Raw genomic sequence first — 22,783 nt, 5'->3', positions numbered from 1 at the left:
ACGTCACAGTGCTCATCAAAATTAATTTTTTACAGCGGATAATTTATTTGATAGATAGCTTTGCTTTTTATACGGCTTCATTTAATTCTACTATGATTTACACGATTGTAACTTAACTTTATTCAAGACTCCTTTCTCTACCTTTCTTTTCTCGTGAATTTAAATTAAAAGATTATAATTTAAGATATTATCGCCCTTGCATAAAGTATTTCGTCACATACGAGGATTCGAAAATAATCCGCATTTTAGTCGATTTTATTAAACGTTTATTATATCGGCATTAAAATTTTAAATTTTGAAGCACATATGCGCGCATACAGAGCAATGAGAAAAGAGCGCAAGCCAAACTGTATCCTTCTTCTTCGCTGGAACTTAAAGACGTAGCACGTAGTGTAAATTACATCCTAGACAATTATTTCACGATGATTGACGCTTTTCGCTTAAATTAATTCGATTATGACGCATCTACAATCAATGTTGATCTCGACAGTCGAAACTAATAATATTGAAAGCACGCACAACATGCCAAAAACACGTAAGCGTTCACAAAACGTCTACATGTCGTAATCCTTTCGCTCGTTGTCCCTCTCACTCGTCTGCTCTCGGAACGTATAATTTTACAAACTTTTTTGTTTTTTTTTTTACGAAAGTGAAATATAGTGTCGCAATCGACGGTATTCCTACAATATAATTTAAGAAACAGTTCGCATTTACTCGTGCGATTCTGAGTATTTTTACCTCAAATTCACCGCGTTTTAAGGCCATCATATCCCGAGAGACTGTCATGGAGATGCAAACATAATCATTTATTTTCTAAAATCGATTTGTACGGGATAAACATTAATAGATGAATCTTTCAATATAACTTTAGTCTAACTTTAGTCTTTCACATCTTTGTAATTCAATAATCGAGTGTATAAGCGTACCATTTTGTCTCGCAATCTGCCTTCACGAAGCGCACACTGTCTAATTTATTGAAATCAAAACATCTTGATGCTATGCATGATTGGTTTGTGTCTCTACGAATATGTTGTGTAGTAGCTTCTATGTTGGTAAGACGCAGATAGAATGTCAAAGCGGAATTGAATCTTAACATTATGTGTCCAAATTATATCTCGCTGACAATGAAAACTTACTTCACACGAAACCATGAGTGCATCGGGCATATTGCACATAGAAAACGAGTGGAAACAGATTGAGCGGCTTTCGACCGAGCTTCTCAGTAGGATTAATATTTTAGATGACTAAAAATAGATTTCAGAATACAAAATTGTTGACGGGAGCTTCGTGATTCATTATCGATACAAACTTAATACAATTACAAACAAAACACTCACGCATTTAAAAAAAGTGTAGTTAACGTAACTCGCTACGTAACAGTACGGATGTAGATAACATTGATAGGTATCGGTATCCATAAATTGTTGAGGCAATTCGAGAGTCATTGGTCTTCGGAACTCTACCATTTTAACGCTATAAGGAATTGTAATAATTTGTGATGGATTACTAGTTGATTTTCTTCTTCTAATTTCCATCATTTCTCTCCTTTCGTCAACGGCCAATAAAGAACAAGTTATTCAAGTGCACTACTCAACTTAAATCTATTCTAATATAGTGCGAATCTTATTGATTTCGGTGAACTTTATTAACAAAACGTATGCACAATCGGCGTTAAAACTGTTGAATTTGCTCACGTAAAATAGCTTATATAATAATTATGCAAGGGATAGTGATACTGGCTCACAGGCATGGTAAACTGAAACGCACTTGGATAATTTGCTGTCGTTCATTTCGATTACACATCGGTAAATAAAAAAGGTTAATATTCCTCCTCGTCGTCGGGCGCAAGACCGTCGCCTTCCAATTCTTCGGGTGGCGCAAAACCATCCTGAAAAGAAAAGATAGATAGAGATATTACTTGAGGCATTTATCCGAAGGGAAAGAATTGCAAACTTATTATATAAATAAAAATTACCTCTGTTGCATAAAGGACTTCTAAAATTTTCTGTATAATAGGTGGTGGATCGCCGCCGTTGTCGCAATCTTGGCACATGACTTCTATGTCACGTAATTTTCCGAAGTAGAAATCTCTCTCCTTTTCCAGACCTTCGACTGACATTTTTAGTTCAACCAACTGAAACATTGCATTAATTTTTATTAAGAGATAACACATAGAAAAAAACATTTATTGCCATAAATATCTGTTGAATAAAATGTATGTATAATACCTGTGCACTAAGTTCCTCAATTTTTCCGTTATCGCCACGGTTGCCGACTGTGGTTTTGGGTGGCGCACGGTACGGCGGCTGAACTTTATTTACTAGATAAAAGAAATATAATGCTTTAAAATATCATGTTAAAATCATTAAGTAATTATGTATACTTCTGTAATATAAATTAGAATAATTTGTATCACGATTATAACTTGTGTAGAAATTAACAAAGCTACCTAAACATGTAAATATACAAGCTATTTTGCGACAAGCAAAACAATGCATGCAGAAATATGGTTCAAAATCATGCACAACATGTGTATTTTACAATCATAATAAATTGGGAAAATGTATATTATGGAAATATTTATATATATAAATGAAATCTTTGCATTATGTAATAAAAGAAAATCGCAAGGCAAGTGCTCCTATAAGAAATAAAAAAATGATAGGTTCTCATATTACGTATTAACTTGTAGAATAATGTGTATTGACAAATTTTGATAGCGATTATAGATTATAGACTAATGTTGATACAGACGATTATCATAAATTAGTGGAAGCTATAATACTTGCATCAGAGTGAGGGAACAATATGTATTGTGACTACATATCTCATTCTCATAATTATGTGTTCACTGAAATTTTGCCTGTCTTAATTATGTTCTCATGTACTGCGATAATCAGTATTAATGAAGTTACCACTCAGACATTGTAATCAGTGAATACAGAAACTACTAGGAACACACACATAATTTACTCTATACTTTCCTTCATATACCTCAGTATTTAAAATATATACGGAGCTAGAGAAGCAAAATATAAGTGACGAGAGTTACAGTTAAAAACAAAAAGAGATATTGAATTTCACCTAAAGTGTTTGTACTATCTGCACGCATGGTAGATGGTTGTCCCTCACCTAAAGGCAAATTTCATTTCAAGTTATTGAGGACATATTATGCAATAACCCATAATTGAGACTCCTGTTGAAATATTTAGCAACGGGGAAGTAAATTCAGTTCCCATGTCACGGATTATAAAGTTATAGTATAAATTTTTCAGTTCTTTAATCTCCCTATCGACTTGATATTTACTTTGTAATCATTACCTTGCCTGCTGCAGTAAGGTCAGCCAAATTTTTATAACGGATCAAAGGATAATCAAGCAATCAAGTCATTGTCAATTATTGATTAGTACAAAATCTGTGTTAACGTACAAGTTTCAAATTGTACTTGTAAAAAGGCTATATATCTCTCTCTATAATATCAGATCTCACTCTCTTTTTTAAATGGTGTTAAAACTCAAATTTCTTTATGTCAAAAAGTAAAGTCATTAAATGATGTACCAGTAGTACGAGGAGCCGGTTTAGCTGAATTTACTGTGTCACGTGGAGAAGCACGTTTCATGTTAGAACCACCACGAGGTGCATTACTTCCGCCACTACCCATAGGCTCCCCTCCTCGCATAGCAAGCGCATCGTACGGCTCCGCTCCCGAGTAGTTTGCATCAAAGAATTTCTTGAACCATTGCAAAAACTCAAAGTTGTCTTGGAACCTGCCTTTCACCAGCCTATCAATTGGCACAATCTGCAAAGGAGGAGTGGAACACGTGTGCAACAAAAGAAAATAAAACAAAATTAAATACAAACGAATTTTGAATAAACTTGTATATTAAAATTAACCGGTTTTAACACTAGAAAATAACATTACTTTATGACATACTATTAAAAATAAGCAGCTCTAGAACTCTTCCTATCGCTCTGCAGTAAATCTAATAGTAAATCAGGATAAGTGCGGAGGCAACATTTAACATCCTAATCTATGTATACTTGGGAAAATTATCTCAACGATACATATCAAAGATTTATATATAAATATATGCAACAAATTTCAGTACATCTCCCATAGATCAGATCGATTTAGACGAGTTAAATTTTCATATCTCTATGATGTGGAAAATTGAAGAGTGCGTGTAACGTGAAGTATGTGTGTTTGCATGTAACATTGTAAAAATAGCTTGTAACACGTTTATGCACATAGACTCAAAGTAACGTGATGATCGAAATGCAACAAATCGAGATACAATACTATTGCATTATAAATTGCATGTGCATGTGCATGTACACGTGTAGGATGATTCTATCGAAATATCTCTCTAAAAAAACATACAACAGCATGCAAGAAGCGACCGTGTAAAATCGTGATCTGCAACAATATACCCTGCTGCGGCCGCGGGACGATGTTACGTTGCTGTATGTGTCTTTGTTGGATTTGCGGCTGTTTCAATTGCGGCGGCAACGGCACCAACTGAGGATTCGACAAAGTGTGCGTCCCGTCCACGCCGGAACCTAGCGGTATGCAGCCGCGCGCGTCGTAAGCGTCATATTCACGCCCATCGTAATTTGCGTCGAAAAACTTTTTGAACCACTGTAGAAACTCAAAGTTATCTTGAAAGCGCCCTTTTATCAGCTTGTCCACTGGTATTACCTGAACCATTTCCACGGTCGTGTCATTACGATTTTTCATCCAGCCTTGCGTAAAGTTACGCTATTACACGCGGGACAATGTCGATTTTTTTTCTTTAGATCTTGAAGCAACGTCGCAGTTTATATCACGCGTAACGCAACGGCTTACCTTTTTAATATTTCTCTAAAAATCATCTTTATTCTTATGGATAAATGTGTCTTTGCCACATTATTTACTGTCTTTAAAGCGATTTGATCAGAGGATAGCGAGGGAGAAGAGAATAGTCTGCTTTGCCCTTACCTTGTCCACGTTCATCTTTTTGAAGCCACCTTGGAGAATTTTGAAATTCTGTATATATTCGTGCTCCAGATTCGTCTTGAACTTGACCCTTTTCAATGGTACACTGCCCGGGAAGAGCATGTCCATGAACTGACAATAGACCGCGCCGGTGCACAGCTCCTCGATCTTGGTGAACGAGGATTGCAGGCAGTCATTTACCCACGCGAGCATGTCGTGACGACTTAGATTGTCGGATGTCATATTTGTGGCGTACACGTTTACAGCCATGTTGCTGCTGCGTTTGCTTTAACTGAAAAGTACAGAATAACAGATTAGAATTTCAAGAGTGTTGGCGATATTTTGGCGATGCCGAGGGTCGCAATAACAAGACGCGAGCGTTAGACGCAACGCGTTGATCAGTTTCGAGATCGGGAGATTCGCTATCGCGATCATTGTCAGCCTCCGGCGACCGGGACACCGGAGGACGGACAAAACCGCGGGATTGCGTCGCGATTCCGGTATAAATAAAGTCGGCGGGCGGGATCGTGGCACGCCAGGAATCGCCGTCGCGTCTCGGAACACCGTCCCGCGGGAAATCCGGACGACCGTACTCCAGGAAATCCTGAGACGGACGGCATTCCGTTCGCTTTTTTTTGGGGGGGGGGCGGGGAAGGGGGGTACGAAACTGTCGCGGTCGACATATTCGGCATTCTTTATTCCCCGTGCGCCCGCGATTCCGGCCCGCACGAGACCGCCGCTCTCCCGGGGCGGCCTCGCGCCACCGCCCCGCACGCCCGGGGTTAGTCCGCCGCGTCCCGGGCGGGTTACCTCGCGACGGCCAGCCGTCGGCCCGGCCGCCGCGACTCCGCGCACGACTCACCCGAGGATCGCGAAAACACGGGTAACACGCCGCGGGAGTGGTTCTCCGTGGTTCACGGCACGCAGATGACAAATGTGCACTAGATCGTTCAAACACGCATACAACGGAAACTGGTAACGGTTCCTTCGAGCGCGATTGGCCGGCGTGGCGGCACGGAGCACGCGAGAGAGTAGATGGCCAACTCCCGGGGCAGAGAGAGAGAAGCCTAGCCTGAGAGAGGCCATCCCGCCGGATGGTCCAGGGGCCAGGGCCAGGGGGCGGGGAAACGCGAATGTCACCAGAAAGCCCTTTCCCTAGGCCGACTAGTGACGAGAGAACGCCGCAGGCTTACAGATAACCTCCAAACGCTTCTGTCAAATTCACCGTTCTAACCGAGGGGATTGTTTTTTTTACGTGGATTTCTCTCGACGCAAGTAGGTGATCTGTGAGTTTCAAATACTGACGTTTTACCGTGTAATTTAGGAAAATTTTCCGCAAATTAAGTATTTTGCATCCTCCGCCGTTTGAATGTTTACCGAAAACAGCTGTACGTTAAAATACTGTGATTAGACGATCTAATTAATGCGATTTATTCTTTCAAACAAATTTAATCGATCACCGAAGAATTTTACTTCCACAAATAGCAGAGGTAAATTTTAAGGATAGTGAAGATCTCCGAATAATTTGACATATACTCTCTTCTGACTCACCTGCTTGCTGTATTTCAATGACAGTCCGTGCAAAGGTCTGTTTTCGTATTTTAGCCCGTGAAATGTCGGCCGTCAAATTGCTAGAGGACAGAATTGCCAATTTGGAGAAGCAAGTGTACGGGCTTGGCAAAACGATGAGCGTCGACGACCCAGCACCGCCAAACGCCGTTGTCGACCGACTCGCCGATGTCAACTCGTTAATCAGCTCGGCATTGTCAGGCAGGGAAAAACCGAACGCGGTTATCAAGCGTCTGCCGGAGTTAAATGGCTACTTGGAGCCTACTTCCGAAGAGATTGATATGCCCGCGAGTGCTAAAGCGCAGTTGTTGTTGACAATGGAACCAGAGATCCTGGAGAATCACGAGTTGTTAACCAAAGTGCAGGAACTCGCGCCTGTGTTAGAGTCAGAACGTATCAAAGACGCGCCCGAGTTGAACAACACATTCAACAAGATATCGCTGTCGTATCTCGAAGCTTACAAGGATTCCAAAGAGCTGAGCGCTCACGTACACGAGCTGCTATCTAAGTATAACGCAGTTATAAATAGTATATCGGAATCGTTAATTATTTTAGATAATGCGGTTACAGCTGCAGAAGTAGCAGCTAAGCCGAAAAAGCAAGCAGATGATTAACGAAATAATTGTTCGGTCCATTTAAATATATCAGTTAATTTATATCGTGTTTTAATACAAGTTAATATTTCAATTTCTGCTTCAATTTTTTATAGTGCAAATTCACTTTTATCGCTTATCTTTTAACTTATTTATTATAGAAAATTGTTTTAGAAGCGAGTTGGTCGGGGTAAGGGAAAGAAAATATCAGGCCTGTGTAAAATACATTTATTTACCAGTTTTACTTGAAATATAAAAATACGCATTCATCAATGACTACGTATATATGTAAACATACTTTACTGTTTAATCTCTATAACAATGCATTTTATTAAAAAATAGTCATATATTATATACATTTATCCTATCTATTACCTAGTTCTATCCGTGGTTCATTTCAGAAATCCTTATTTAAGATCTCTGAGACAAACTGTTGATTCATATTTAATGGGACATGCATATGTATCGGTCTCTCATATTAAATAATTACCTTGTAATTGGTGTACATAAAGTGAACTAGAAATATCTAAAATATCACAAAAATTATTTTTAATTCGATTGGGGCGACAGCAAACTTCGTGTAAATATAGTAATAAGTAGGAATTTTGAATGTAGGAATGTAAAAAATTTATCTTTAAGAGACCCGTTACACTAATAAATTCTTAATACCACATTATTCATAATAAACAATTACTTTATACAGTATTTACATATTGTTTCCTTAATTATAAGTCGATATAATTTTGTGATCTTTGATTCTTATAACAAATTCTCGTACGGAATTTAAGTGCTCTCTCTTCGATCTGTCGTCTTACAATAGCACTTAAGCTTTTCTCATGATAGTTTATCGCTGACGCGACGTTCGAGAATTATTCAAGTACCTTTCGTGCTATCAATAGGAACATTAAAATTAGAAAAAGAGGAAAGATACGAAAATGTGTATGACTTTTAAGATCAAAGAAAATTAGGGAAGTCTGTCTTAAATTTTTGTTCTTCTGCCGTAGTTTCTTTTTATATATAGAATCACGATCTTTTTTCTAGCTTATTAAAACTGCGATTCTCTTGTCTATCATGAAGTATCGGTTTCTTATATACTTCGAGAAAATTGATATAATAATAATGATTTAGCTTTGCATTCGCAAAGCTGGCACTGTTTCGCGCAACCATGAGAGCGCTGGTTCCAAGCTCGAGTAAACTGCTGGATGACCCCTCGAACATCTGCTATGATGACTTAGTAAACCCTGGATTTCCCATCTTTCCGAAGTACCCTGTGATTCACTGGCACACATCAGTGGCGCTCCTTCGTCATTCTAAAAACACAAATTGATTTACTTATAATTTGTTGTTATTAATATTACGATTTTCAAATAATTTTCGATGTATCAGGCGCATCATAAGTATTTGCATATTTTTTGTAGCGTTAAACTTACGTAACAAGGGCCTTTATCCGTGCATATATCGTGTTCCGTGATAAATCCTGCATAATGACTCGTGGCGTTACATTTATCGGAATTATTCGTCGGAACAGGCAAGAATTTTAGATATTGCTGCAAATTCATTTCCCCGTTCATAAGGAATCCCCATCCTGCCGTCACGCAAATCTGCCTCGGCTGAAAATCGCGTTAGAGATCAGAAAATGCGTTAATTAAGCAATAATTAACTATGCGCAACCTTATTAGAGTAGTAATTTAATCGAAAGTATACCTGAATAGGCTGTTTGGGGAGACATACGGCGCTAACGTTTGTGGAAAATATTAATGGCTCTCCTAATTCGATCAGGGCGATGTCATTATTGTACAGGAACTGATTATATTTCACTTGAGGATAAGGCACGATATTCTTAACGGTGTGCCCTTTCAGCATATTTTCACCGGTAAAAAGTTGCCATTCGCTCTTCTCCTTGTGTCTATAGGACCAAGTGTAAAAAACCATGTTATATATTAACATTACAATAATGTGTTGTATATTATGTCAATGAAATATTCTATTTTATAAATGGGAGCAAAATTATAAGATTAAGAAATGTAAAAGCGTTTTTAATCGAATCTTAGTTATGGTTTACCCTTTCGTAAATAAATTCATACATTCATTTCTATATCAAATTACCTGTAGATACAGGAATAACTGGCTAGAGCGTGCATAGGACTGAGTATACTGGCTGTACAAGCAGTTCCTCCTTCCGTTTCCTTCAACAGAGCCACGCTGGACCATTGCTCATGGTTGGCTGGAGTCCCATCTGCCGATCTCGCGGTCGGCTCCTCGGCATAGTGCAGACCGCAAGTGAACTCCTGGCACGACACTTGCACCACCTTGTCCGACACGCAGAATCCCATGTCCTCTAAATTCGTGACTAGCGGCAGGCGATAATTAGGGTTCGTCTTCAGTCTTAGAACTTTCTGGCTTCTGTCCCACGCGAACGACTCGATTGTCTCGTCGGATCCAGCGAATCCCAAAGCCTGACAATAGGAATCGCTGAATTCTTCGCTCCACCCGTCCGAGCAGACTAGATAGTCGCCATCGTGTTGTCTGAATATAAAAGTTTACATCTCTTTTATACAACATTAATGCAAAGTAATATAAAATACTTATTGATAATTTTAAGGATATTTATTTTTATTGTTATTTTTATGTTCTCATGGATTTTTCTTTTTATCTACATAAGCATCTTTATATAATCCCCCCAAATTTATAATATAAATATTCATTAATTAATTTCGGTTTATTAAAAAGAATTATATTTTGTTATGATTATTTGCAGCTACTTTCTAATGAAATACGTTGTTGACCCGCGGTTTCGAGCTCACAAAGATAATGAAATTAGGGAGATAAATTAGGAGATTGTATATATTTTCGGTGTATATACCTTATCTTCAAAAATGGCACGCGATTAGTCAATTCGCTCTCCGTGTTGCCATCCGTTTCCGCATCAGTGAGATTTCTGTCTGCAGTAGTATTGGTGATTAGGCAACCCCATTCGTCCGAATAATCCGGGCAATCCTCGGTGCCGTCGCAGACTTGGACCCGGGGGATGCATCCACCGTTTTGACACTTAAATTGATCCACGGCACAGTCGCATAGCTTCTCGTCTTCCCCGTTAACGCAGTCGGCAACTCCGTTGCAACGCCACGCTTGCGGGATGCACCACTTCTCCGTTGGGCAGAGAAATTCGTTGTTCCCGCAGTTTTCCGCGCAATTGTATTCGTCCTGATGTCCTTCGCAGTCGGGCCGACCATTGCATTGCCACAATCCCGGAATGCATCTTCCTGCAATCGGGAATTTTCATAATCCCATCTAGATTTTGATAAGAATTATTGCATATTTGATATCTCAATCATTGATATTTATCAAGTTTCACAATTCATTAGCGATAGGCTTAAGACTCATTGAATCACTTCACGTACATGATAAAAATATGGAGGTGTTTCAGATATCGTTTGAAATTAAAAAGCTCTTGAAAGTCTTAATGGATGATTAGACATTCGAACTTTATTACTCGTCATTATCACACCATTGTTGTACTCGCGTATAGTTTCGCACATTAATTGTACTCGACACTTACCGTTTGGACACCTGAACTCGTCAGACTGGCACCGCCAGTTCTCGCAGTCGTGCTCGTCGCTGCCATCGTCGCAATCCGCGATCTTGTTGCAGACGAGGTGCCTCTTCAGGCACTGTCCGTTGGCGCAGCGGAAATTACCCGGACAACCTTCCGCCTCGCAGTTCAACTCATCCGAACCGTCGGAACAGTCGTTCTCGGAGTCGCATTTGGCGGATTGTGGTACGCAATACGCACCGTTCCTAGACGTTCCATTGACGCATTGAAATTGGCCTGTGGTGCATTTCGAGAAGATCCCGGGAGACGGAGCTCCTGAAGGACTGCTGGCGATAGCGGTGGTACTCTCGACCTTTACGTCCAACGGTGAAGTTCGCGCGGTCGTGATCGGCACTTCCGTAACGCGATCTCCTTTCGTTTCCTCGAAATCGCTGAATAATTGATCAGAGAAAAAGGTGTCGTCTTGCCCAGCCGTTTCGTTCGCTCTCGCGTTGGCACGACCTTCGACCGTCGTCTCGTTCGCAGCTGTCTTTTTCGTATCGCCCGGTACGATCATGGGACGAGTATTTCGCATGATTACGTAGGGCTCCGTGACTGGTACCGAGTCTATTATCTCTTCCGACACGGGTATGAAGCTGGGATAATTCTTAGGCTTCGTCTCTGCGACTGCGCCCCTATTTTCGCTTCTGTCCACGCTCCCCGTAGCTTTCCATTTCGATATAGGCAGGATGTTGCCTTCCTTGTCGGCCACGGTGAACCTGGGTACATTCGGGTCTATGTCCGAGCTTACCACGCTGTCGCTCAGTTCTTCGTCTCGGTTTCCAGGGGTGACTGGAGATATCGGCTGCTCCGTTTGGGAAAGAATGGTCGAATCGGACCTTTCCGTTAAAACGTTATCTTCATTCTGATCCTCCAGGCTCAGATCTTTCTCCTTTTTGTACTTGTACTTGTCGAATCCCTTCTTATCGATCGGTTTCTTCTTGCTTTCCGGACTCTTCTCCAGCGGTATCACCCTGAGGGCCTCTTCAGACAGCTCCGAGTCAAGCGATATCGGTCTCGGCGGAATCGTGGTGAACAACATTCTGTAATTTACCATGGGTTGCGTGTCGTCTAGCACTTCCGTGACCGGTCTGACGTCTTCCGTAGTGGCGACAACGTTAGGCATAGGCGAGGTTCCTTCCACGCCACTTGCAATATATTTTTCTGTGGTCATCATAGGAGTAGTCTCAATCTTTGCGCTTTCCGTCGCGCTCCCAATTGCCCGCCCGTTTTCATCATATTCTATTCTCCGGCCAGATCCTAAGCTTACGTTACTCTCGTATATCGTTGTCGCTGCCATGCTTCTTTCCGACGTGCTATTCGTATCCGTCATTAAATCGCTCGGGGTGACAGCATTCTCTTTCTCGGCCTCGCTCTTGCTCGTCTCGTCATTAACATCGTCCGTTGAAACTGTTTTGTCAGTAATTTTCTTGTCTTCCATTTTCTTGTCTTCACTCGACATCTCTTCACTCAACGTTGTCGTTAACATGTCGCTCTCCGTCGTTTGCAGCTCCTCGGGCAAGATCGGGATCTGAGCTGTGGTTTTAGTCTCCAGCGTGGTTGGAGTCGTTGTAATCTGCGCTGCTGTAACAGCTTCTTTCTCGTCGGATTGGCTGACTTTCGGCGCTTCCGTATTGTTCTCCTCATGTTTGCCGTCATCGATTACGGTAGTGATTTCAACCTTGTCGGTTCCTATCGTCGTGGATATTTCCTGTTGGATTTCTATAGGCAATACGGGTTCTTGAGTAGTCATTCTACCATCTTCCATCTGGTTGTCCACAGCGTCTTCCGTCTTCGTAATCATCGGACTTTGTGTCGTATCGGAAGATATCTTCTCGTTCGTCGCATTCTTTTTCTTTACGACATCGAATGTAGTTAGCGACGGATCGTTATAAGGAACTTTTACAGAGTCAACATTCTTCAAAACCGCTTTCTTGGAAGACTCGATGACTTTAATCGGAATGCCGGTATCGTGTCGATATCCCTTCGACAAGGTTTCATCCGTAATGTCGTTGTAGTGATCTTCGACAGCATTTTCTTCTGGTTTCTCTGAGCTGGCCACACTGCTTTCTATCGCGACACCTCCAACTTCTTTTTCTACTTTCTTTCCGGCAGAAGTTACATCGACAGCAGGCTTCGTTTTCTTATCTATAGGCTGCATTGTAGTTTGAGAAATTGAATCTACTGATTTATCTTTTACCGTCAATGGAATCACTTTCAACTCTTCGTCATTATCTTCGGAGAAACCGCTGCTTTTCTGATCTGTAATGTCTTCTGTTCCGTCATTGTCAACTGATTTCGTAGAACTATTTTGATGCAACACGTTCAAAATTTTAGATTCTGTATCATTGATAATTTTGCTCGCACTTTTGTCATTTATTGAATGTGAACTAACGTCATTCAATAAATCTTTGGTTTCAGTTTCGTTCATTCTGCCTGCATTATTACGTATTGATGGCCGATGTGTTATAACATCATCGATGTGAGTTTCGAAAGGATTAGGAACGTCTTGCTCGTCCTTGTCTAAGCGTGGCGCTTTCTTCATGCTTTCCTTTTCTTTATGAACGTCCGGTAAGAATGGTGACATATCCTCAACCGGTCGATCGTCGGACTTTCCTGCGGAATGATCTACCGAATTTTCTGGGAATATCGCCGGATGAAGGGGATGACTCGTCGAATGTTCTTGAATTTCGTCGGGGCGTCTATTATTGCTCGTATGAGCGATATCCTCATCAGAACGCATTGTAGATGAACCGATCGAAGTTGTATTTTCTGCAGATTTTTTCACGTTTACGTCTTCGTTAACCATGACCCCGTTCTTCAATTCCGTCGTCGAGTTTTCTGCTTTCAGAGTTCTGTTTGTGGCTTGTTCCGGAATGAGTTGCGGAATTATCGCGTGTATCTCTATCGGTTGCTCGGATTTCGGTATCAGCATGATATGTTCGTCGTCCGCCGATTTCACGATAGGTTCCCTCAATGGCTCGACATTGTGGGCAAAGTTTTTCGGTATTTTAGGAAAGATCGTTGTCGGCATATGTTCGATGACATTTTTCTCGTTCGAATCTGGTGTATTTGGTTGTAATGCGGGTTCGGGCACGTGTTCTTCCCGGTACCCAGGTATTGGCTGAGTGAGCATGTCAGTTGGAGTAGTTTCTGGTATCGTCGTAGTTGTTTCGCGTACTTTAGTATTATATGTTTCTGGATTCCTATTACTTACGCCATTTATCTCTATTGTATGGAAATATCCTGTCGATGAATACCTGTCATTTGTGGATTTAGTAGTCAATTCGGTTTTTTCTTCTACCGATATGATCGGCAAAGTAGTTGCCGCAGTAGTTGAAATAGGCTGTTCAAAAACGCCTAAGCTAGTGCCCGATTTTTGTTTTATTGTTAAATCGCGTTCACCGGTCGAAGAATTTTCATTCTGAATATTACTTAAATTTGCATCAAAATTCATTTCTGTTGTAAAATCACTTTCTTTAGTTTCCTGAAGACCAGGATTTTGTGTGAATTGCTCCGCGGCTAATTTCTCGCGATTCTCAGGTTTGACTGATGCAACATTTACACTATCATTCTGTTTTAAATCTCTATAATTTAAAGTAGTAAGACCGGCATCGGTGATTGCACTTTCAGTAATTTCGTCCTTGTTCGTAGACTGTATCGTCGTTATTTCCATTTTAGTTTCCACATTATCATTAATATCTACAGATTTATTTGTAGATGTTAAAGGTATCACTTGTAAGGATGAATTATCATCTGTTAGAGTTTCGTTAGACTTTACAATTGTGGTCAAAGTTTCGTCATTTTTGGAATTGTTACTTTTATTTATTAAATCGATAAGAGATTTAGGCACATCAGTCGTACCAGCATCGTCTAAAAGTGATGTTTGTGTAGGGGATTCAGTAGACGTATCGTCATGAGACATCGATTTAACAGTGAATTCAGATTGATTAGGTATTTCAGTTTTTGACTCTAAATACGATTCTGTTGTCGTCAGATGGTGCGACTCCATTTTTGACTTTACCTCACTGTCTGTTTCGTCGACAGTAGTTGCTGATTCTGTGACAGGCATTGATTTTGTAGTAGGGTCTTTTTCAGTAATAGCTTCTGCTTCAACAGTAGATTCGATTTCAGGAGCAATTTCTGATTTTGCAGTTGGCTCTACTTCAGAAGCAGAGTTTGACTTGGCATCAGATTTTGTTACAGCTGTAGGTTCCGGTTTAACAGTGAGCTCTGATTGAGTAGTTACTTCTGGTGGAATAGTAGATTCTGGCTCAGCACTAGGTTCTGGCTCAGCACTAGGTTCTGGCTCAGCACTAGGTTCTGGCTCAGCACTAGGTTCTGGCTCAGCACTAGGTTCTGGCTCAGCACTAGGTTCTGGCTCAGCACTAGGTTCTGGCTCAGTACTAGGTTCTGGCTCAGCATTAGGTTCTGGCTCAGCATTAGGTTCTGGCTCAGCATTAGGTTCTGGTTCAGCAGTGGATTCTGGCTCAGAAGAAGGCTCCGGTTCAACAATAGCATGCTCTTGTTCAAAAATAGGGGTAGTAAATGGTTCTACAGTAAATAATGGTTTAATGGAAGACTTTGCTTTAGTGGTGGTTTCGATTGAATGATGAGAATGTTCATGATTCCAGTGAGAATTATCATTCTCGGAAATGTGTTTCGTCATTGGAGTAGATTCGGACTGCTGTTCTATTGACACGTGCTCAGGTTGCTCAGGATGAACGTGTTCTGTTTTAGGTTTCGATGTCGATGTGTCCGTTTCCGCTGAACTTGTCTTGAAGTCCGTATTTTCCCAAGTATTGGGATGTCTAGGTTCGAAGTCTATCGCGCCTGGATTTCTACTTCTACCCTGAAAATCATTAACTGGTTCCGTGCTGGATTGTGGCATTACGTCGTCCATTTCGACGTTACTTAAATCGCTATCATCCACACAAGTTTTTCCATCATGATGCAACGTTTCTCCTGAATTGCATATACACGTGAATGTACCAGCGGGGTAATCATATTTACAATTTCCGGTGCATCCGAGATTACCGTATTCACATTGATCGATAAGTTTTCCTACGTGAAGCCTGTTCAAATGATACTGTCCGATCATATTACCATTTTTTCGTAATACATCCTCGATATATTCCTGACTTTCTTCAGGAGCATTCCGAGGTGGATGACTTATTCTGAATTTTATTTCACCTTCCTTATTGATGTCGTATACTTTGATTACAGACGTGCTGCCCGTTTGTCGAAGAATGTTGCCTAGATGTTCCTCTATCTCGGCGCTTACTTGTCTGTACACTCGCGATTTGATATCGCTAAAATCGTCATTCCAATTAAAGTCATCTAGTCGTAAAGTTCCATCCAAAGCATCCGGTACAATATCGAATAGCGTTTCGTCAGTTGTATGCCACGGTGGGAAAGTCGAGGTTAAAGGTGGTGGACTTAACGGTGGATCCTTCACATATTCTTGACTTCCAGCCGTCTGCACTTCGTTAAGTTGACGAGTATTACTTTCATCCACATTCTCTAAGGGTTCTGCTTTTTGCGTTGGGAATACACCAGCTGAAATAAAGACACAATTTTTATTTTGGAGAGAATTTTATTTTATATTTAAAAAGTCTAATTTATTAAAAGATTATTTTTTATTACATTATAGACATATGTAATAAAGCATATATGTTTTACAGAAATAAAACAGAATTAAGAGAATGAGAAGCCGTCTTACTTGCGGCTAAAATTGCGATGATCACGGCGATCACTATGACCAACAGCGCCATTCCCCAGGCCATTCTTCTCCAGTACGAATTTCTCGATCTCTTGTCCTTCGTGACGTAAAGTTTCTCGCCTCTGCAACACAATTTTGTTGCTACATAGAGACACTGTGAATTTACTGCATGTAAATGTCTTTCTTGTCCTAAACCCAAAAAGCGTATTTTATACAGCGCGTGTAACGCGATTCCTAGCAACCTTCGTCAATGACCAGCTAATGGGATTAGAAGCTTCCTTGGTCGCACCCAGTCTAATGCCCGCTTCGTGAATGCCTCCTAATCTCTGGATCATGTATCATGTGTAATGCGTAGGCGTCGCGCGCTTTCCTTGCTTAGGTATCTCCGATTAGATTTCGGAGAACGATGATAATATCTCGCGAGATTTGATTTGCGGCACTACACTTCGGGATTAATCCTGATCGGTTAATCAATTACCTGATCGGTGATTCCTACGATTCGTAGCAGTATTCGTGTCGACATTCTTTCGTTCGAAGAAGCTGTCTCGGCGTCAATAGGACACGAGACGAAGGGCGAATTCTTGGACGTGCAGTTTTTACGAAGAAATTGTCGTATTCGATTCGACACGGGGGGGAGGGAGGACTGATAGCATAAGCGTGTTAGTGCGCGACCGCGTGCCCCTAAGAGACACCTAAAGTATATTCCACTAAGACAGTTCCCAGCTGTATTTTTTTGTTTTCTTTTTCCCTCGAAAGCATCCGTCAAGTACCTGAGGGCTGTCAGCCAGTGGGAATAGTCGACCAATCCTGCAGCGGGATCTCTCAGGCTGAGTCCCTCACGGCCGACACCGGGGCCCAAATCAAAACGCACTCCAGCTACGGTTGTTTCAACCTCGGCTTCGGGACCCCTGCTAAGTACCGTGACAACAGAAAACACCGTCTAACTTTCTACTCTCGACGTGAGGCTTTTCGGTCAGCAGCTCGGCCAAGCTTTATTATGCTATCCGCTGGAGCTAAAAACGGGTGCTAAGGCATCTCTATCGCCTGACAATTCCCTCGGCAACGGAACACGTGTACGTTTCTTTTTAGGAAATATATACACACACATGTTCCCCCCAGCTTTTCACCGCAACTCTATGACATACATAGCGCTCGCAGTATGGTTATGCTAAAATGGATATTGAGACGAATGTAATTATTGCGCGCTATTATTGCCTCCGGGATGTATGCAGTAGTGTCATACGTTTAGTTCATATGTCCCACTTCGTAGCGCAGTTAACATTTTATCATGCGCTAATACTGCATTTTCCATTCGCAGAAATGGTCTCCAATTGGAAATATCTTATAGCAATGACAGAAAGTCTGGTTTAAAACCGATCGTGATATCCGATATTCGATATACATATACGTAGTTGAAGGACGAAGATTCTGTAAGCCGTTTTTCTTTCTTTATCTCGTTCCTATCATGTTCCCTGTTTCTAAAATCCGGAAGAATTTACGCACGCTGGGTTGGTAGTCCAGTTAATAGGAGTTAGAAGGCGGAGTCAGAATAAAATAAAAAAATGCGTAAGCGCCAGAGACTCGTTCGCTTCGACAAATAACTCGTTACCTGATGTACTTTCGATGCTCGTTAACCGGTACGAAGTACTCCTCGTAAGGATCAGCTGGTACCTCGCAAGCTTCCTGACCCTTCGTTTGAATATTGTTGCCCGTGTATGGCCTCATCGAGACCAGTTCCAGGTTTACGGCCTCGATCTGCTCCTTCTTTCCGGACTCTACGGGAAAACGGGAAACCGTTTACCATCGCGGTATATCCGTGCGTATGGTGCAACCGGTTTTCATTTTCCGGTCACACACGAAACAGCGGAGAAACCGCATTCCGTGAAATAGTAATGAGACTAAACAGGGCCGAGTTTCCTGCTTCTTGCATGGCATAACGAGGGAAGCAAATTCGCACGAAATATGAGAATTGTACGTTAATAAGAGGTATATAAACAAATAATGAACGAGAATAAGGAATTAATGATTTAATTTAGATAAGGCAAACTTGCTATTACTGTCGGTACTGTCAAGCTCACGCGCAAGATCGAGTATCGAGGTGAAAAGATGACCAGGATATCGTGTATACGTTAACTATCGCGACGTGTGTCAACGGATCCACCATGAAAAGTCCCGGATGCGATACTTCCTGGAATTTCTCGGCCACGAACGACTTTTTCTCGATAAACCGGTAGTAATGTCGATGCTGGTAATTAAGGATTGAAAGTCTCGCTCTCGCTGAAATTGTGTTCAACGAGCGACGGAAATGGAAGTCGATAAGCTCTTCCATAGCGGTTTTCTGCGGTATTTTTCCTTCTGTTTGTACATTATATCTAGAGATGTACAGTTAACTCGGTCTTTTAGAACTACAACTACCTACTTCTAATTATCAAGCTCTTCCTATACCCTTTCTCATAATATTTCAAGTTCATAGGTATTCATGTATTCATGCCTCGGTCCACGTGGTAACGGAATATCATGTACGTGATACTATTCGAACTCACCGTTCATCTGCACGCTGGTAGCACTGTTGTTGAGAAAACTCGCGTCGTTGTTGTTGCCGTTCCCGTGGACGCCATTGAGCTTCGGCTCCGGCACGCTCTTCTCCGTATTATCGGCCGGCACCTCGATTCTCGTTTCCGTTTTATAACACGGCTCCGTGCTTGGCTTAATGGGTTCGACATAGTGCTGGGAGATGAAGGATTGCTGGTGGCCATTTTCTACCGGCGCGTCGTCCGCCGAGGACTTGCGATCCTGGTTCAAGGCCGCTTGCTGCTGGCCGCCGTTCTCCAACTTGGAATCGCCGACGCGCTCGTCCTCGTTGGCGAACGCCGGATTATCCGTGCCTTCGGCATCCGACATCTCTCGATCGCGTCGCCGAAAGCTGCTGAACCCTCACCTAATAACGACCGCCTGGTGTCGTCTGTCATGCGTCTCGTTTCTGTAATCAAATTGCCGGAATCATATATCGCGAATTCGTCGTTAAACTGTTTCGATTATTTTAAAGTATAGTCTTACTACAATCTTAATTATTACGTTCGTTAGATCATTCATTTTATTGAATAGATGTTACGGGGAGTAAAAAAAGACGCAGTAAATTTGTTAACATGTTATTTTAGCAATCATATTTCGACATTTATTCTACATCAGCATAAAAAGTTAATTTGACTTTCAATTCGTGGCCGATCCTCTCGCCGAAATTTATTCAACTCTTTTCGCACACCTCGCCAAGGTTGCAGCTAGGTTGCGAATTATCGAATTATAAGCTTGCTTAAACTCAGTTTTATTTAGAACTATTATAGAGCTTCGGCTGTCGGGCTGCGAAATGGCCCATCAACCACCGACTAACGTGGATCCACGCCAATGACGTCAGCGGTAGAGGCTGACTTGTTAGTTTCTCGCACGAGATGAGCGAGGGAGATGCGAGAACCGTGAGAGAGAAACGTCCCGCCGGCATCGGTATCCTACCGATATCCTCGCGGAACAATTTATCGAACCTGTTCGCCGGACGCAAAAATCAATTACCTCTTAACGCTGACTCAATCGCGGCTAGAGGCCGCTAAAAGAGAAGGAAGATGTTTTGCGGTCTGATCGCATCGCCCGCGATTGTTTCGCCCGGGTTGCGAGACATCACGAGCGAATCAGCAGCGACTCGAATTAGAGGCTCGCTCGCGAATCGCGATGAGAAATTTCGTGAGAAACGTCCTCCGCCGCCGGCGAAGACGAATTCGCCATAGTCCGCTTCTCTCTCTCTCTCTCTCTCTCTCTCTCTCTCTCTCTCTCGTTTTCATCTTCTCCTTCGTGCGTTTCCTGCGAACCTCCCGCCACTCTCGGTCCCTCGCGCAGCAGACTATTTGGCTTATTTTTTCGACTTTGAACGGCGTCGAGCCAATAAACTTCGGGATCCGCGCCACCAGAGAAAAAGGAACAACGGGGTTTAACCCCTTCTAACCGCCGCCAGGCTCGACAATATGGAAAACATCGTCGTTTCTTTCGAAGTGGCCACTTCAACCGGAATAAATCTCTTCGAATGTGTAAGAAACGAATGAATGCGCGTGTTCTAATAAGCTCTTAACGCAGCGAACGTTGCCTCGTTTTTCCGCTGCTCGATACGCATGAAACTTTTTTTCCATTGTAGCATTATTAGATATAGTTATGGATGATTATGCAATTGGATGCGTGCATCGTGCTGTTATATAATACGATGAATAAGTCTAATCTGTTTACATAAAATAGACATCGAGCAACGATTCTGAAGAATAAGCAAGGACGTCTAGTAACGAGATCTTTTTTTTCCAATGTAAGAACGTCATGGACTTCATGTTTTTCTAATTAATCGGCTTCTTAATCGGATTGAGAAGAGATCAAAAGTGGCTTAGCTCTATTGCATGATTCATTAGCTGTTCTTTTCGAGAAGAGATATTGAATTTATTTTTTGCGTTTCCTCACGTAAAAATAAATATTCCGAGAGTTCCTCATAGACTGTCTTACGTGTCCGAAATTAATTCCGCGTGAAGCACGATTTCCACAGTCGCACGAAATTTATCTTATCTCACTCTTCCGAGAAGATGCGGCAAGTCGAAGACGAGGCGGTGTGAGTCAGTTTGAAAATACCTAGCTAGCTCTCAGTGGTACTTGACTGTTGGCTACGCGGCGACTTTCAGGATACCCTATAGGCACGCTCGGGACGGGCGAGTGTGTTTGCGAGTGTACATACAAACCGTCGGAGGTATATACTGCACCGAAAGTGGTTGACCCTGAGAGTGCCCGGCACAAAGGACTGATTCACCCCGGAGCCAATGCGGGGAGTCCTGCCGAGGAAGGAGCTCGGCGCTCACCCGGGTCGATTCCTGCGCAGGATACTTCCTCCGTGACATAATCCACGGAGACAGTGGCATATTAATGTTTTTCAACCTGAGAGACCGCGTAACCGCGAAGATTTACTCTCCGAGAGCGGCTTCTCTTAATAACAATCCGCATCAGAAAACATCGCGCTATAATCCTATTGAGCGAGCGATAAATATTAACTTGATTGTCATAGAATTTTTTTATTTATTTTACATTTTATTTTAGTTTTTATTTTCATGTATTAGAAAAAAATTAACATTTATAGAAATTATGTAACAGGAAGCTTATATTTTTTATAATTTCATTATATATACATTTTTCGTAAAACAAGTTAACTGATTAACAAACGCGTTGAAATAATGCCAGTACGTTGACGTTTTTAATGCGACAATAATCATTGCGCGGAGTTCATAATCTCTACTATCGTCATCGCTTCGTTTCATCATAGGATACTTCCATCATGTACAATTACCTCGAGAATGATAAATTAAATTCTCGTTGAGTTAATTTCTTTTTTATCATTTGGACAATGTTAATTTAATTATATATTTTGTCATGCTACCGTCTCGTTCTAATTCCATAATACTACGCGTACGTTTCTGCTACAGAATTTAAGTATTCGACGAATCTTGCGCATTTCAGTGAAAGCGTCTTACGTTCGTGAAAAAAGTGCAGTCGTAACGATGCAGAAGTTATACCGTTCGGTATGTCTGGTTTCTCACACTGAGAAAAAAATGTTGTTAATTTGACTAAACTCGTTTAGTTGGTGTGATTTGTTTAATGTAAATATTAATATATTTAAATCAAATATACGTGAGTAATATCAAGAAATATTTTATTTTATTTTATATAATATTTGTTGAATTAACAAATGTTTGCTTGACAGCCCGTGACCGCTGCATTTAGTTGAATCAAATAATATTTCTTTGAATCTACGATTTTTTTTTCTCAGTGCAGGAGAAGACTTACCTACAATTAAATATAAGATGCAACGACAAAGTGACGTGCAATTTAACTAATATTCATTTTCCTTAAAAAACAAAATTTTGTTCTATAATTTAGCGCGAATTATAAATTATCTAATGTTGGCTTAATATTACTTACAAATCCTTATAAATTCTTAATCATTTTTATTTCATAAAAAAGATCTCCGAATACACACTATCTAGAAGTGATTTAAATTCAATGAAAGTAGAAGGTATCTCAAAGTGAAACTCTCGTTAGGCAGCTATCTGCTCCGCAAAAATATCCTCTTTGTACATGAAAAGTGATATTCGCCGATCGTTAGGATAAAAATTTCAGTTCGCCGTGAAATTCAGCGTGACGCGCTAGAATTAATCCGCCTGGAAGGCGCGCGTGTATGCGCGGCGTCTCGATTTGCGCTCGCGGATAAACGTGAGATAATTGTACGTTAAAAGACCTGGAGGCTCGCGGAGATAAACATC

At 41.3% G+C, this 22,783-nt stretch overlaps 3 protein-coding genes across 8 annotated transcripts in view; 1 reads left to right on the top strand and 2 right to left on the bottom strand.

Moving 5' to 3' along the window:
- Window positions 1–243: 243 nt before the first annotated feature.
- Window positions 244–6,667, bottom strand: Eb1 (microtubule-associated protein RP/EB family member 1). Of its 6 annotated transcripts, none has more exons than XM_071699869.1 (7): window positions 6,527–6,667; window positions 4,979–5,267; window positions 3,559–3,799; window positions 3,085–3,132; window positions 2,229–2,320; window positions 1,976–2,134; window positions 244–1,888 (listed from the first exon to the last, which is right to left on the bottom strand). In XM_071699869.1, exons 2-7 carry the CDS (start codon window positions 5,243–5,245, stop codon window positions 1,820–1,822), a joined length of 876 nt encoding a protein of 291 aa, XP_071555970.1. In that variant the 5' UTR covers window positions 5,246–5,267; window positions 6,527–6,667; the 3' UTR covers window positions 244–1,819. The 6 variants fall into 6 exon arrangements, with proteins under 6 accessions (XP_071555970.1, XP_071555969.1, XP_071555971.1 ...); XM_071699868.1 differs by lacking the exon at window positions 6,527–6,667 and adding an exon at window positions 5,838–5,986; XM_071699870.1 differs by lacking the exon at window positions 6,527–6,667 and adding an exon at window positions 5,786–5,809.
- LOC139769102 (dynactin subunit 3) lies at window positions 6,589–7,842 on the top strand. Its single transcript, XM_071699875.1, has one exon. It carries the CDS (start codon window positions 6,589–6,591, stop codon window positions 7,156–7,158), a length of 570 nt encoding a protein of 189 aa, XP_071555976.1. The 3' UTR covers window positions 7,159–7,842.
- LOC139769098 (uncharacterized) overlaps window positions 7,351–22,783 on the bottom strand; it is a 39,877-nt gene continuing 24,444 nt past the window's right edge. Inside the window, exons 2-10 of the mRNA XM_071699860.1 lie at window positions 18,995–19,431; window positions 18,061–18,226; window positions 16,452–16,573; window positions 10,697–16,288; window positions 10,001–10,400; window positions 9,244–9,663; window positions 8,842–9,043; window positions 8,568–8,747; window positions 7,351–8,447 (exon numbers count right to left, since the gene is read on the bottom strand). Coding sequence (XP_071555961.1) covers window positions 8,262–8,447; window positions 8,568–8,747; window positions 8,842–9,043; window positions 9,244–9,663; window positions 10,001–10,400; window positions 10,697–16,288; window positions 16,452–16,573; window positions 18,061–18,226; window positions 18,995–19,352 — 7,626 coding nt within the window. The 5' untranslated portion in view covers window positions 19,353–19,431 and the 3' untranslated portion in view covers window positions 7,351–8,261. The remainder of the gene's footprint in view (window positions 8,448–8,567; window positions 8,748–8,841; window positions 9,044–9,243; window positions 9,664–10,000; window positions 10,401–10,696; window positions 16,289–16,451; window positions 16,574–18,060; window positions 18,227–18,994; window positions 19,432–22,783) is intronic.

Source organism: Temnothorax nylanderi, unplaced genomic scaffold (assembly GCF_030848795.1).
Source record: "Temnothorax nylanderi isolate EJ_2023f unplaced genomic scaffold, tnyl_v1.0 TNYL_tig0020_pilon, whole genome shotgun sequence".
Classification (NCBI taxonomy): domain Eukaryota; kingdom Metazoa; phylum Arthropoda; class Insecta; order Hymenoptera; family Formicidae; genus Temnothorax; species Temnothorax nylanderi.
This window is presented reverse-complemented; position numbering and strand designations above follow the sequence as displayed.

Excerpts from the sequence above, each read along its gene's own strand:
- Eb1 (XM_071699869.1), bottom strand. The coding sequence starts at position 5,245 with ATGGCTGTAAACGTGTACGCCACAAATATGACATCCGACAATCTAAGT. Across the intron at positions 2,321-3,084 it reads AGATAGTACAAACACTTTAG|TAAATAAAGTTCAGCCGCCG; the intron begins GTGAAATTCAAT and ends TCTTTTATCTAG. Across the intron at positions 1,889-1,975 it reads AAGTCCTTTATGCAACAGAG|GATGGTTTTGCGCCACCCGA; the intron begins GTAATTTTTATT and ends TTTTCTTTTCAG.
- LOC139769102 (XM_071699875.1), top strand. The coding sequence starts at position 6,589 with ATGTCGGCCGTCAAATTGCTAGAGGACAGAATTGCCAATTTGGAGAAG.